Source organism: Triticum aestivum, chromosome 2A (genome assembly GCF_018294505.1).
Source record: "Triticum aestivum cultivar Chinese Spring chromosome 2A, IWGSC CS RefSeq v2.1, whole genome shotgun sequence".
In the NCBI taxonomy this organism is placed as follows: Eukaryota; Viridiplantae; Streptophyta; class Magnoliopsida; order Poales; family Poaceae; genus Triticum; species Triticum aestivum.
Window position 1 is genome coordinate 769929991 of NC_057797.1, and position 15955 is coordinate 769945945.

The following is a 15955-nucleotide window of genomic DNA, read 5'->3' on the forward strand; positions in this document are numbered from 1 at the left end:
AACCCAAAACACGATCCACTATCTTCCAGGTGCCGAAGATGTAGACCACTAACTGCATTCGCTCCTGGACTACCTCTCAAGCTCCACGCCAATGTTGGAGCAAACGCCGCCACAACGACGGAGCCCAAGGACCCAAGTCCACACAAGGATGCCACCGCCACGTCATCCCCGCTTGAACATACCAGTTCCCAAATCTATCCCTGGTCGAGGAATGATCTCGAACTCCTTTATTTAGTGCCGCCATCGCTGCCACCAAATCGAAGACGTGAAACGACCTCAAAATCTAAGCTACTAGGGCACTAAAATCTAAAGCTACACGAGCGTGGGATCCTGTGACCCCCCTTGCCATTGGTCGTCGGCACAGACCACAGTCGGACCTTGTGGGTGTGCCGTGGCACACCCAAAATTCTGTTTTTTTACCATGTTTATTTTAGGCAACCATGTTATTTTTTTGAAGTAAAACTGTGCAGGTTCGATAAAGGCCCAGCCAATTAAAATGCATTCCACAGCCCAGGCCCAACAGTCTACTTCTCCTCTGGACCTCTCTCCCCAGTCCTCCCAGAGGCAGACACGAGCGAGAGCCGAGAGACCTAACCAGCCAGGAGCCAGCCGCCACTCCCCGTCGACGGCTCGCCGTCTCCCTGTCGTCCGGCCGCCCGCTCCCCTTCCCGCCACCGTTTGGCCGCCAGTAGTGCCGGACGGCCGCTCCCTTACCCTGCCCCCTGGCCCGCCCGGCCGCCCCCCTCTCCACGCTAGGCGCCGGCTCGCCCGCGGCGGCGCGGCCCGCCCCCTTCCCTCGCTGCGAGCTCCTGGGGCACCGGCGAGCTCCAGCCTCCACCCCTATGCCCCGAGGGACCCACCGCTCTAGCCATTCACAGCAAGGTATAGATAATGGATTGAGTTGTTTCTCTGTTTGCCCAACTGTTAGTACTACTATAATGTACTAGCCAGCAACCGATTTGATTGAATTGATGCAAGACAGCAATTTAGCCACTGGTTTACTGCTTAATGCTTATATATAATTGATTGATGCCATTGAATTGTGGAATTTGGAGTATATTTCGTCAGCTACAATGTTGTGAGACTTGATTGAGCTATTTGTTTGTATTATTTTATCACATATTATATGACACTTTGGATTAGACAGTTTTTTTGGGAGTGTGCACACCCTCCATTTTATTCCTGGGTCCGCCACTGCCTCTGACATACGATTGGGTTCAAGGATTTAGGCCGCCGCTGCAGTGTATTCTTCCTGTTTGTGTTGTTACTAGTGTTAGAACATATATCTAGCTGCTGAAACTTCGTGGTTTGTTTTCCTAGTTGCTATGTCTTGCTAAGCCTCACTTTACAGTTTCTCACCGGCTCCATGATTTTCTATATTGCTATACAAAGTTTTCTGAAAAAAACATGTCGCACTTGAGCCACGCCTACCTAGATATTAAGGCAGATTTATTATGTCTGTTGCTAAAGCGCATGCTGTTTACATGGGAAGATTTGCATGCAGTTGTTGAGCAATTTATCAAATCGATCCCTTAATTGTTCTTTATGCAGGACCCTTTTAAATTCAAGTATACCGGCTTGGGTCTCAGTTGGATAGGGACAGGCTTGAATAAGAGAGAAGTAGCAGTGGGATTTTACATGACGGGTGGATCACGTGTGGTGGTGATAGACAATGGGGGTGGTCTTCTGAAGGCTGGTTTTGGTGGGGACAAGGATCCAATTGCTGTCGTACCGAACTGTATAGCAAAGTCTCCTGGTTCCAATGCAAATTCGAAGAAATGGCTAGCGGCTGACCAGCTGCAGGCACAAGATGTTGATGTGACTGGCATGACGTTGAGGCGTCCTATTGACCGTGGCTACCTTATCAATACAGAGGTGCAGCGGGAGGTGTGGGAACGGGTCCTGCGCACCCTGCTCCAGGTGGATCCGACAAACTCATCCTTGTTACTGGTGGAACCGCAGTTCAATCCTCCAGGACTGCAGCATGCTACCGACGAACTTGTGTTCGAGGAGTTTGGCTTCAACTCTCTTTGCGTTGCTGACGCTCCTTCCCTTGTCCACCTTTACGAGGCCAGCCGCCAGCCGTCGCTCTTTCATACCCAATGCAGTCTTGTTGTGGACTGCGGCTTCTCCTTCACCCATGCGTCCCCTGTCCTTCAGAACTTTACGCTGAATTATGCTGTGCGGCGTATGGACCTTGGTGGCAAGGCCCTCACAAACTATCTCAAGGAGCTTGTTTCGTACCGGTCCCTTAATGTCATGGATGAGACCCTCCTCATTGATGACGCAAAGGAAAAGCTATGCTTTGTTTCCCTTGATGTCCCTCGTGATCTTCGCCTTGCCAGGTCTGCTGACTTCCTCACTGACATGATGTGGATATATTAAATTACCGTGTTCTCTTTTTTTTTTGTTTAAGGTTAGAGTCTGGAACAATTTCATGATAATTTTTAAATTAAGATGTGACCTTCGTATGGAAAGACCAGCTAGGAACTTGTACCTCTTGTAATCTGAACTGTTAATGAGTTGTTTGAGCAACAAACCTAACCATATCTGCTGATAGAATGGCACCTATGGAACTATGTTCTGTATCTTCAAAATAAATCTATGTTGCATTTTTTTTCTTGCTGAAAACAGAAGGGTAACCCCTGTGTCCTACTTTACTTTATTTGAAACAACAACTGTTTGTTAGCTTCAAATGCCTGGATACTTGGTTAGTCAGGTTGTAGACTTTAGTAGAATGGTTGCGGTTATGATAGCTTCAAACAGAGATGGCTAAGAAAATTATCCGACTGTATACCATATGCACACACTCATGCACAAGCTTAGACTATGGAAGGAAAGTATAGTTATAAATTTGTACTCGACCTGAATATTATGGCCTAGAGTTGGTTTCAGTTGACAAACTAAGCAAATGCAAGATCACCATGTACTTAAGAGTCTGAATGCAAGATCACCATGTACTTGAGAAGATATGACAAGCAATGACTGATCCTTTGCAGTCTGAATAGCTGGTTGTGGTCCTGTTGTTGAGCTGCGAGTACTGAGTAATTAATGAATGTGAGGGTTTATTCAAGCAAAGTCAAATTTGATTAAGAGTCTCATACTTTAAATTTTCCTTTGGAGCTGGACAGAGATATCAGTTAGTACTTCATTCATTTATTAGTTGGTTGATTGGTTGAACATCTGTGGATATCTGCTCATTATGTTTGACATTCGAAATAGTTTTGATCACACTGTTTCGCCTAGCTTTAAATTTTTTCTGCTTAGGCAATGTGCATACCATCATATCATTGTGTTTTTCAAGCACCATATACTGTCTTGTTTATCAGTTAGTCAAACAACTACCTTTCTCTGCTAGTTACAAATGATCAAATCTCTTAACAGTGTGATATGCAATTATTGCAGTTTATCATTCAAGGACAACCCATTTAGATGTTCTTACATTCTCCCTGATGGCATAACATACAAGAAAGGGTTTGTCAAAGACTTGGATGAAGCACGTCGATACTGCTCTCTGCCTGTTGAAGGAGAATTAGATAAAAAGGATGGTGACAGTGGCATAGACAAGGATCGAAAAAAGCCTGAACTAAGTCAAAATGTAACATCCTGTGTTTTTGTTACATGTCGAATGTTACTTGGTAACAATCATCTAACGGAATTTTAATTTGCAGGAATTTGCCTTGACCAACGAGAGGTTCCTTGTCCCGGAGATGCTTTTTCATCCAATTGATCTGGGTTCGTGTTATCTAAATGTCTCCTATACCTTCTTCATCTGTACTTCATAATCTTTTTTTTAGAACATGCCCCTGCTATTGCCCTAGCATCCTGTCCTGCAGAGACTAACTCAAGGACTCTGAATCTCTCTCTCTCTCTCTCTCTAGCTAGCCCCCATCTCATTGAGATGCTGGATTAGCAGAGTGAGCTTCAGAGACTACTCAAGGATCCCGAACCTAATTTTAATTTGTCACCCTTAATGAAAATGATTTCTCAACCAGACATAATCTTTTGATGCTAGCTAAGGATATATAAATTTCAGGACTAGATTTTTTCTGCATTCCACAATGTCTGAAAATGTGTGGTGATCATTGAAACGCTGTCAAAATGTGTGGTACTTCCATTGCATTAAACTGGATAATTTTTGCCTTGGGACCTTACATGTTACAGCCGCAGGCTTTGCATTTTGATACATACTGGGAGGGCATCCTAGAAAATACATTTGGTGGGATGAATCAGACCAAACATAAAACAAAAAGGAAAAGAAGGATAGACAATTTGAATATGGGTTTAATTTGCTTGTTCAGAAAATATGGGGCAGTTTTGCTGTAAGAGCAAAACTTATGGGTCACAATTTCTCTTGTTTGTTCTCCCAAATTTTGATGGACTGCAAAACAGTCTGTCTTATCCTTCTCTTCTGTCCAAAAAGTGTTTTTTTTACCGTGAAAGGCAGGTGCTCTGCCAAAGTGCCAGTTCATGTAGATAGAGAAATGAAACAATAGAGTTGTGTACAGAATCTTTTCAATTTATCTCTCTACAAGCGTTACCAATCATGATAGTTCTATTTTCCTTCTGTTTCCATTTGTTTCCACTCAAATTTAACTTTGATGCATTTTGGATCAGATGGATAGAATAGACTGGCCTATTGCCATAAGAAAAGGAAGCACCTTATATAGGCTGAATGACTGTCAGGATAAAGTTGATTTGTGCAAGTTAGCAGGAGCGATTCCACCTACTGCTTCAGCTCATTAGTTTCCCTTCTGCAAGGGTAAGAAATAAGAATATACTGATAACAGAATTTTGTAGGCATGAATCAAGCGGGCCTTGCTGAGTGTATTGTTCGTGCTGCACAAGCCTGTCATCCATATATTCAACCTGTGCTTTATCAGAGGTATGTTTTGTCGTTAAACGGTGAAATGCCTGACGCTATCTTGACCTCTGATCGCGTGACTCTTGTTCTCATGCATTGGGCTGTTTTCAGCATCATCTTGACAGGCGGAAGCACGTTGTTCCCTCGGTTCGCTGAAAGATTGTAAGTAGTTTTTCTGTAGGAAAAGTAACAGTGCTATCTCCCATCACACGAGTCTGTGTGCATCATCTTAGTTGTTTGTATCAACAGGCAGAGAGAACTTCGACCTCTTGTGCCCGAGGAGTACCAGGTGAAGATAATTTCTCAAGAGAAGTACGTGCCTTTTACTCTGTTTCTGTCTTGGCGCATCTCGCTTGTTCACTAACGCTCATGTGCGGCGCGAATGGCATTAACGCTCTGCTACTTTGCGCAGCCCAATTCTTGGTGTCTGGAGAGGAGGATCTGTCCTGGCATCCAGCCCCGATTTCGAGTCGATGTGCGTTACGAAATCGGAGTACGAGGAGATGGGGTCGGCACGGTGCCGCCGAAGATTCTTCCACTGAAGAGTTGCTCAGTAGATAGAACAATGTAGCCTATTTTAGATGGCATGTTTAGCAAGTGCCATGCGAATTAGGGGGTTCATCTTTTGAAAAAGGTTTAACAAGTTCAGTATTTGAACTAGACAAATTTAACTAACGGATGGTTGGTCATGAGACCAGAGGTTCTCTTCCCCATGCATGCATGCAGATCAACTTTGGATGAATGGATTCAGTTGTGGGTTGGTGGATTTAGCTACTGGGAATTTCAGATTTTCCTGAGGATTTTCTAGCCGGCCTTTGCATGAACCTTCCTTGAATTGAGAAAATTTTGCGTCGTGATTGCAGAAAGTGAGTTCGTGAAGTTTGGCTGTTTAAATAACAATGTGAAATTGATGTCAACAACCTTCTTTCTCCATCCAAACACCTCTTTCGACGTGGTGTCCTTGAAATTCAGTGATACGCTCCATCAGTCCTCCTGCGTACCTTAAATTCAAAGTAGATTTGAATCACATTTAAATTTGGTATAAGAGACGAGATGACTTCCCGAATTTTGGTGTCTGAAATTGTTTTTAACCTCTTGGGTCATATCTTTAATCTTTTGTGAGAGAATTCATACATGTAACCTCCAAAGTGGGCCCAGGAACTGATTCTTTTATTTTTGCAAGTCAGGAACTGATTCTTTTTGTTGGAATCATGATCGAACATCCTTGTTGACAGCCAACACGTCACGCAGCAGCCAGCCCGGTTCCCGCCAGCGTGTCACGAGCCCTCGCAGCCGTCCGATCGTGGAAACCAACGGCCCAGATCGACTCGCACGCGTGTCACCGCGATCCCGAGGGACAGACCGCGTCGGAGACCACCTCCGATTCGTCCACGTCACACCCTCGCTATAGGCCTCCCTTCGCGCCATAAATAGTAGCCGCACCGCCTCGTCCTGCAACGTACTACTTGGACCTAGCTTCGCGACGACATCGATCGATCGCCGGCGCCATGGCTCGGGCGACGAAGTTGCGCGGGCTACTGTTCGCGGTGCTGCTCCTCGCGGCCACGCCGGCTCCCTCGGCCGCGGCGGCGGCGAAGGAGAAGGGCTCCGGCAACGGCAACGGCAACGGCGGGCCGGTGATCGGCATCGACCTGGGCACGACCTACTCTTGCGTGGCCGTGTACCGGAACGGGCGCGTGGAGATCATCGCCAACGACCAGGGCAACCGCATCACCCCCTCCTGGGTCGCCTTCACTGACTCCGGCGAGCGCCTCATCGGCGAGGCCGCCAAGAACCAGGCCGCCGCCAACCCGCTCCGCACCGTCTACGACGCCAAGCGACTCATCGGCAGGCAGTTCGTCGACGCCGAGGTGCAGCGGGACATGAAGCTGCTGCCGTTCAAGGTGGTGGACAAGAACGGCAAGCCGCACCTCGAGGTGGAGGTCAAGGCCGGCGACGTGCGGACGCTCAGCCCGGAGGAGGTGAGCGCCATGGTGCTCACCAGGATGAAGGAGACGGCCGAGGCGTATCTCGGCGAGAAGGTCCGGGACGCCGTCATCACCATCCCGGCCTACTTCAACGACGCGCAGCGCCAGGCCACCAAGGACGCCGGCGCCATCGCCGGCCTCAACGTCGTCCGCCTCATCAACGAGCCCACTGCTGCCGCCATCGCCTACGGGCTCGACAAGGTGGCCGACGGGAAGGAGCGGAACGTGCTCGTGTTCGACCTCGGCGGCGGCACCTTCGACGTCAGCGTGCTCGCGCTAGACGGCGGCGTCTTCGAGGTCCTCGCCACCAACGGCGACACACACCTCGGTGGAGAGGACTTCGACCAGCGCGTCATGGACCACTTCATCCGGCTCGTCAAGCGGAAGCACGGCGTCGACATCTCCGGCGACGCGCGCGCGCTCGGCAAGCTCCGGCGCGAGTGCGAGCGCGCCAAGCGGGCGCTCAGCACCCAGCTCCAGGTCCGCGTGGAGGTCGAGTCGCTGGCCGACGGCGTCGACCTGTCGGAGCCGCTCACCCGGGCCCGCTTCGAGGAGCTCAACGCCGACCTCTTCCGCAAGGTCATGGCGCCCGTGAAGAAGGCCATGGCGGACGCCGGGCTGGCCAAGGGCGACGTCGACGAGGTGGTGCTGGTCGGCGGCAGCACGAGGATCCCCAAGGTGCAGCAGCTCCTCCGCGACTACTTCGGCGGCAAGGAGCCCCACAAGGGCGTCAACCCCGACGAGGCCGTGGCCTACGGCGCGGCAGTGCAGGGCGGCATCGTGCGCGGCGACGCCAAGGAGGTTGTGGTGCTGGACGTGACTCCGCTGACGCTGGGCATCGAGACTGCCGGCGGCGTGATGACGAGCGTGATCCCCCGGAACTCGCCGATCCCGACCAAGAGGGCCAAGATGTTCACCACGTACCAGGACAGGCAGACGACGGTGACCATCACGGTGTTCGAGGGCGAGCGGAGCATGACAAAGGACAACCGGCTGCTGGGCAAGTTCGACCTCACCGGGATCGCGCCGGCGCCGAGGGGCACGCCGCAGATCGAGGTGACGCTGGAGGTGGACGTGAACGGCATCCTGCACGTGGGGGCGGCGGACAAGGGCACGGGCAGGTCGGAGAAGATCGAGATCAGCAGCGCCGGTCGTAGCATCAGCCAGGAGGAGATCGAGCGCATGGTGCAAGAGGCGGAGGAGTTCGCCGAGGAGGACAGGAAGGTGAGGGACAAGGTGGACGCGCGGAACAAGCTGGAAGCGTACGTTTACAGCGCCAGGACGACGGCCGACGGCGAGCTGGGGGACAAGATGGACGGCGGCGACAGGGAGAGGGTCAGGGAGGCGGCGAGGGAGGCCAGCGAGTGGCTAGAGGCCAATCCGGACGCTGACCAGGACGACTACGCGGAGAAGCTCAAGGAGCTAGAGGATGTGTGCAGCCCCGCCTTCGCCGCTGCCTACGGGAACGCCGGCGGTGGTCATGACGACGACGCCGAGGAGGACAACGACCACGACGAGCTTTAGATTTTTACTACTAGGAGATAGGAGATTTAATTTTTGTCTTACCTTAGTACTGGTGCATAAGATTAGACTTGAACTACGCACTTGCTGATCAACGGGCAAGGTCAGAAATCTTGTTGATTGTTTGTGTGTTTGATTAATACAGTATAATATACACGGTACATTGCTTAAGTTCATGTTCATATTCTGGAATTTGGGAAAATCTTATACTCCCTCGGATCCATATTATTTGTTGATGATTTAGTACAAAGTAAATCTTACAGAAGGACATATTTAATTTCCAGTAGGAATTTTCCGTGAATCAGACAGAAATTGTGTTTGAGGAGCAGTCCGCTGACCGCTGCCGAGAAGCACAGTTCCGGTCGCCGTCCTTGATCTGGAGGTGGTCATGGTGTTTGAGGAGCAGTTCAGCAATGCCTTTTGCCATTTTGCTAGGAAACGAAACGGATTTTTGAAAGTCTAGAAAATGCTTCGTGTGTTCTCTCTCAAATCTTTTACAGCATTTCCTTCTTTTTTGGGTGAAAGTCTAGAAAATGCTTCGGGTGTTCTCTCTCAAATCTTGCATGGTTGATCTCATCGGAACTTGAAAAATAGCACTGTAACATTTCTTCAGGTTTGACTTCTCACCATCTTGGAAGACCTTGGAGAAATCCCTCACAGAAGGTGAGATAGAGATACATGACTTTCCTACTTTGACCTGTCAGAGCGCTTTTCCTTGCTTAATTTGGAGATTTATGTATCCATGTTTGGTCACCTCATGCATCTAGTCTTCCTTAAGTAGTTTCTCGAAACTTGGGTGCTATATAAAACTAGGAACAAGGATGCTGAAGTGCTTGCTCACCTAGTGAACAATTATTCGATTCACTTTATTTATTTTGTAAAATGATAAGTCGATCATGTTGTTATGGTCTGGCCTAGTTTTTCTCTGACCATCTTAATCAGAAGAAAGAGGTAAATCAATCTTTGAACACCTGAAACCTTGGGAATCTGAAGTGGAAAACCTGAAACATCAACTTGCGTGTCACCGCAGTAGCTTGCTATTGGGCCTCTACTGCCTAGGCCGGCGCACCCCAACCAAATCAGTTTCAAATTATTTGCTTATTCTGAAGCTCCCTTCTTAGAAATTGTTAAAAGGTAGACCTTGGTTTTGGAATCATCTGGTTTTGATTGATCAATCCTTCAAGTACAAAACAGTATACCTCCATGAGTAGGGAAATTTATCAACACAAAGCAAAAAGGGTGCACAGACATTTTTTATCTACAGTCAACCTCGCCTCCATTGCTTCAGTCTGATGTTACGGAATTACTTGGTAAACTGAAAGAGAAAAACATGCATCCAGATTCAAGTACACACATTTTAAGTTAGCCACAGTGCGATCAAGTGTTCCCAGGCCACCAATAACCAGAAATTAGAATTACAACTGGCTGCGCCTCTTGCAGTCATTGCTCAAGCTGCTGCAAGCCTGCGAGCATTACGAGACTACTAGCATTCCCTGACCATATCCGTCAACAGATAATTATCTCCACAGATGAGGATGATCCATGTGTGAGTTGCTCCTTAATCCGACGCCTGCCAGCCTTTTCCGCCTGGGATCTTTCAAGGTTGCCAGCATCGCAGTATGTGCATGGGTTTTCACCATACAACCGAATTATCAAAAGCCCCACAGCTCGTTCCATGACAAGCCTTATATAGTTTGTCACCTTGTCTTCATCCCCGCACCCGAAGATCTGCAACACCTTCAAGTTCGGGTGCTTCAAATCCTTGGATGGCTCCCACACCACGTTGGTCTTCTCGGCGCTGTTCTCGGGCGTCTTGACACATGAATGTCGAGACAACTTCAAGCAATGATATAGAAAGTAAGTAACACATGTTAATTAAACTGCCACCAACCCATAATATAAGAGTGTTTTTGACACCCCTATATACTTTTCAAGGAATTTGCATGAATTAAATCGTAACTATGTCACATGAATATGCTTCTGGGATTCCATTGTAATTACAACCATATTATCCTCTTATTTCTTTTAACCAAGATTCTTTGTAATATGAAACATAAGACGGCGATGTGCATCACTCGATGCAGAGGCTAGGCTCTCCTTTTCAAGAAAAACATATGACGAATTTTTGGATTACTCTAACATGAGATACGATCCAACTTTTTTTTTGCCTTGCATGGACATTGTCTCGCTGCAAAATTACAATGCGGCTTGTATGCACTACTTGTAGTATTTGTGATAAGTTGGTGAGTGGTTGGAAATTAGATTAACTTGTTGGTACGTTTTAAATGCTGAATATCCGAAAAACATATCATCATAAAAATGTAGAATGTGTCATGTACATGCTAAGATGTGGACTAAATTAGAAAGAAGGTTAAGTAACACTTACTGCCAAATCATGTAGGGCAGGTGCAGCCTCAAGGATAAACAGAGTCCAGCTCAGATCACACTCACAGAAGATACCGAAAAGACGCACAGAGGTCAGGTTTCTGAATATAGCAATGCGCTGCTTCGGAGGTTCTGGCTGAATCCAAATCTGCAGCAAGAACATACATGCACAACTGAAACTGGTAGAGAAGAACACATGGTATGAAGATGCAGAAGATTTATATTTAAGTGGTGCGCAGAAATTAATTAAGTTTACCATTTGGTACCCAAAACAGAGAGTCAGTGTTGACAGGTTCCTGGCACCAGCACTCGTTGACAAGCATTCGCTGAGCGCGAATGGCTCTTGCCATGCCTTGGCTTTAGAAGCGAGTACTAAACCGCGAAGCTCAGGAACGTAGCCAAAGCGCACTGGAGGGTTATTGAAGAGCCAACATTTGCACTCCACTTGTCTAAGCTTGGGGACAGAGACGAGCTCGATGCGTGTGCACAAAAGGCCGATGAACTCAAGCTCCTGGAGCTCAGAGCACGGCACATCAATCCTGAGCGTGGAGTGCAGATCAAGCAGTCTGCAGAATCTCAAGCTGAGGTGCCTGAGCCTGCCGCAAGCGCTAATGAGGTCAGTGATGTCGGAATTTCCAAAAGCATGATATTCGAGCGTAAGCGTCGTGAGCCACGAGAAGGCAACTGGGTAGGCGCGGGAGAAGGCCATGAACTCCTGCCCAATCTCAATGTTGCTGCCCAGCGGGTTAGTGCCCGGCGGGGATATGCAAAACTCAAGGCATTGGGTGTGGCCCAAGCTCACAATGTCCTCGATGAGGCGGCCTATGGAGCTCAGGTGAGGGGAAGACGTGTAGAAGCTCAGGACGAGCACCTTGAGGGGACCACCCTCGGCGGGAGGCACCCGAGTCAGCAAGGCCCGCGCCGCGCCCGTGAACGCGTCCATGACCTCGAGCGGCGTGGCGCCGCGGAAGTGAGCGACGTCGAGGCGCACGCGCGAGAGGTGGCCGGGGAGGTGCCGCCAGCGCGTGGAGAGCGCGCCGGCGCGGACCGCCTCGCGCAGGTCGAGGCGCTCGAGGATGTCGAGGAGGAGGTGGTCGGGGAGCGCGCTGATTCCGTCCTCGCCGCCGTCGCCGAAGTTGCGCTTGGGCGGCGGCGACTCCATGGTCCCGGCCGACTACTGAAACCCTAGCTAGGACCAATCGAGCGATATGCGCCCCGGGCGGCGGCCTCCTGTTTCGAGGTGGCGGCTCCTCCCGCCTGCGGCCGTCGATCTGGAAGGGACGGGGAGCGCCGCCCCCGCCGCCTCCTCGATTCCCCTCGGGCGCGCCGCTGAAATGGATAGTCAGCTTGGATTCGGTGGTTGATTGGATGGTGGATGCGTTGGATCTGTGCTCTAGTGCTAGTGATAGTGAGCCTCTCTCGCCGCCGGCGGCTGGATGGAGAGAGACGCGAGGAGGCTCTCACAAAGGGTGTTTTTTTTTCTTTCTCATGGGATGGGAGGAGTAAATTTCATTCATTTATTTGGAGAGAAGGTATCACCACCACACTATGAGATCTTGCAACTTGTACATGGAAATATTGAATATTATAAAAATAATGTGTTTTTCACGCTAAACAAACTAATATATTTTTGATACAAATTATAATGGTGTGTGAAAAAAGGATCTATGTTGATTTACCAGGCGGCAAGCTTGGCCGGCTTTCCAGAAAAACAAGCAGCCAACCATGTTAATTTTGCTAACACACGGTGAATAGTTGTTTATACCTAATAATAATATTTGTGAATCAACACTTTAGTTACATTTCCCTGATTTCATTAAAGTAGCTTTTGGAAAGGTACTTTATACCTCTTGCTAGATTGCGTGCAAACAGGGCCGGCCCTTTGTTTTGGAAGGCCCTAGGCGACCTCGACGATATGGGCCCCTAAGTCGTAAGACACACGTAAACGCCATTTTTTTCAGCAAGGCTTCTTAAAGAATGTTGTAAAGCAGACTATTATCCTAAAATTACGAAGAAAAGAGAACACAGACAATTACAAATTTATAAATTAAAACCTTAATTATGTTTCATATAGACAGTACACTGAATTTGAGGATGGATTAACACATACTCCTTCCATTTCAAAATATTAGACTCAACTTTATACTAGCTTTAGTGCAAAGTTAGTATAAAGTTGGGTCATCTATTTTAAAACGGAAGGAGTACTTGTAAAAGACCACACAAACTCACGGTCGGGATCTTGTGACCATTTGCCAATGACCTGCAGTGGATGGCTGAATGGATTGATGCCGGATGGGCGGGTCGCCGACATGGGGCGCACGGCGCAAAACCAAGCTGCCGGGTCTGCCGCGCACGGCACCGCAGCGGCTAGAACGAACAAGAGTCCGGTTATTCCCGAGGGACCGAGGCGGAGGCGACGAGACGGTTGAGGAAGACTGGAAGACGAACTAACGAAGCGAACGACAGAACGATCAGATGGATTATCGCCTGCGTGCGGCCGTGCGTCGGACGCTTCACCTGTCGCTAGTTTCAATTGGGCCTAGCCCATCTCCAGGCCCCCGTGTAGGTTTCCTTTATTTTTAACTCCACCTAATTTTCACTGGGCTATACTACACATACATACAAAATCTTGGGCCCCCCACCGTCCTGGCCCTGGGCCGTCGCCCCTCCGGCCATACCCCAGGGCCGGCCCTGGATGTATATAGATGCATTTTAGTGTGTAGATTCACTCGTTTTCCTCTGTATGTGGTTCGTAGTGAAATCTTTACAAGGACTTGTATTTAGGAACGGAGTGAGTAATGAAAATCAAAGGGGGGCTCTATTTTTCAGCCACGTGATAAATCAGTGGTCCCATTTTTTTTTATGATTGCATGTTCAGTACAGCAACAGAACCACTAGCTTTTTCGCCGTGCGACTGTTCTTCATCAATGTATACACATTACGCGAACCAATCTGTGGTTGGATGGTTAGAGGGACTGTGGTATCCCCAACCCATCATGGCAAGTCCTGATGCTCGCATAATTCTTGGATTTATTTCAGAATTTCCGGCGATGCGCTTTCAATGAGAGGAGACGTTCCCGTCGACGATGAGGTGCCTACGGTGACTAAATCTGAGAATGGGTGGGTAACCAAACCAAACCTGAACTGAACCCACGTGATGACGTTTTGGAAACTGAACCAAACTAACCCCACGTAATTGGCATTGGCACCCAACCCAAACTAAACCACATGAAAAATTCCCCAAAACCAAACTAACCCATTCTAGGAACTATGGTTTTAGCCTATGGTTCTATATCAGTTCCCCACCCATACATGCACAGCTCAATATATGAACGATCTTGCACTTGATAGCTAAAAACATAGCACCAGCTTAATAACATGTACAGACATTGCACTTGACAACTTACATATTCTGCCCTACCAACACTTAAATTGATGAACACTTGACAGCTTCATAACATGTACTAGTACAAAATACAGATTCTGAAGCACAAATATTGCCCTTGACAGCTTACATATTCTGCACTACCAACACTTTAAGTACAGAGGTAATAATAAACGGAGCTGAATTAAGGGTGATAATTGATTCCAAGCCGGGATTGCGCTACGCCATCTGCCGATGATGGAAGTCACCGACTTCTCATGGCGGTAGTAGTCAGCCCATACCTTGATCTGAAAAGACACAATTTTTAGAACTTGTAACCATGATATATCTTTACATTGACACCGAGATCTCATTCACAATATGGCAAGTCATCTCTAGCCAATTTAAAAAATAGTTGTTAATAATTTTAATCAAACAGGTTTCCCCTAAGAAGAGGCCTAAACAAATATGGTGTACATTGTTTCCTAGGTGAAATAATGCATTGCAGACTGTACCATACACATGAAAAACCTCAAGCTATGAGTCTGGATCACTAGTTGCTCATGCCATGCTCCAACTTCTCCCAGGTTTGAGAAAATCTCAGGTTTATGTAATTTTTGGCAACATATGGCTGCCGTACACTATGTAAAGTAGGTGCGTATGACAGAGTGAATAACCTGGACTATACAAGAGCATGGATGTGATTCTTTAGCCTTTTCTAGTAAAATTAACACATCAAAGAAAGGACACCAAAGAGGTGCCACTAACTTGTGCAACATTAGAAAAAAGGTAGACTTATAAACATAACAATTTGCTTGGCCCGTTACAAAATGTCAACTTGTGCATTCTAGCATTTTATCGATGATGGATTTTCTAAAGAGCCAACTTGGCCACCAACTTCGGAACTTCACTAGCCATTGCATATATGGATGATCAGGATATAATCAAGAATGCAGCACCTGAGGCATTTAATCTGGGAAAACTAAGAACCTCGATGTAACAACTGCCAAAGAAATAACAAAAGGACACTTAAGAACCTAGCTGTTAATTACACTAAAATTCAAATCCAAATCAAGCAACATTGAGAAGCCAATAGCAATTCTCTGTTCTTGAATTCTGCAACATTTTCTAAAGATCAAATGTTTTCTTTACAGCTTCCAGTGACCTCTCATAGAGAGCTACTACAATCAATCCAGAGCATAGCCAGTTCATGATCATTAATTAGAAATAGATGGCCAGCCAAAGTAAAGTACAGTATATCTTTCATTGGTGGCAGGACTCAAGTCGCATGCTCACCTAGGTTCAGAATATAAAACTGCTCACATTCTAGTAATTTTCATAGGATTTCTTCCACTAAATTTTGCTATGGCACCAGCAGGGGCAAGGTGGATGCGTATATCCTTGGTCTGCCCGGTACATCTACTTCGGGTTGACTTCCAAGGAACAGGAATTTCTGGAGTAAAATGAGAGACGAAGGGGAGGGAGGTGGGGATCTGGAGGCAGTGACCTCGAGGAGGCGCTCGTGGGCTCGTTGACTCATTGTAGATGAGTGGGATGGTGCGGGCGCCGCCGGCCTCGACGAACTTGACTTAGGAAGCGCAGGTGTCGCCGTAGGAGGCTCTGATCCTCCTGGCCACGCTGTCACCCCTCCAGGGCCGGTCCTGAAATTTTGAGGGCCCGGGGCGAAACTAAAATCCGGGGCCCTTGATATAATTTTTAAAATAATATACAATATACATATTTTCTATCCACTTTGATATTGGAGATTTAAGTTTAAATCTTCCACAGGGAAGGAACCATCTGAATGCTTTGAGATATGGTTTTTGCAGCAGC

The 15955-nt window shown here is 47.7% G+C and overlaps 3 protein-coding genes across 3 annotated transcripts; 2 read left to right on the top strand and 1 right to left on the bottom strand.

Annotated features, from left to right (window-relative positions):
• The first annotated feature begins 536 nt into the window (after window positions 1–536).
• LOC123191085 (actin-related protein 6) lies at window positions 537–5730 on the top strand. The gene is made up of 8 exons (XM_044603854.1): window positions 537–882; window positions 1552–2345; window positions 3406–3598; window positions 3672–3735; window positions 4801–4885; window positions 4976–5026; window positions 5114–5176; window positions 5277–5730. Exons 2-8 carry the CDS (start codon window positions 1639–1641, stop codon window positions 5404–5406), a joined length of 1293 nt encoding a protein of 430 aa, XP_044459789.1. The 5' UTR covers window positions 537–882; window positions 1552–1638; the 3' UTR covers window positions 5407–5730.
• Window positions 5731–6302: 572 nt separating this feature from the next.
• On the top strand, window positions 6303–8544 carry LOC123191086 (heat shock 70 kDa protein BIP5). The gene has a single exon (XM_044603855.1). The coding sequence runs from the start codon at window positions 6373–6375 to the stop codon at window positions 8374–8376; it is 2004 nt and encodes a 667-aa protein (XP_044459790.1). The 5' UTR covers window positions 6303–6372; the 3' UTR covers window positions 8377–8544.
• A 1170-nt stretch (window positions 8545–9714) lies between these two features.
• Window positions 9715–12244, bottom strand: LOC123191087 (uncharacterized). Its single transcript, XM_044603856.1, has 3 exons — window positions 11015–12244; window positions 10760–10906; window positions 9715–10209 (listed from the first exon to the last, which is right to left on the bottom strand). The coding sequence occupies exons 1-3, from the start codon at window positions 11918–11920 to the stop codon at window positions 9880–9882; spliced, it is 1383 nt and encodes a 460-aa protein (XP_044459791.1). The 5' UTR covers window positions 11921–12244; the 3' UTR covers window positions 9715–9879.
• Between the last annotated feature and the right edge of the window lie 3711 nt (window positions 12245–15955).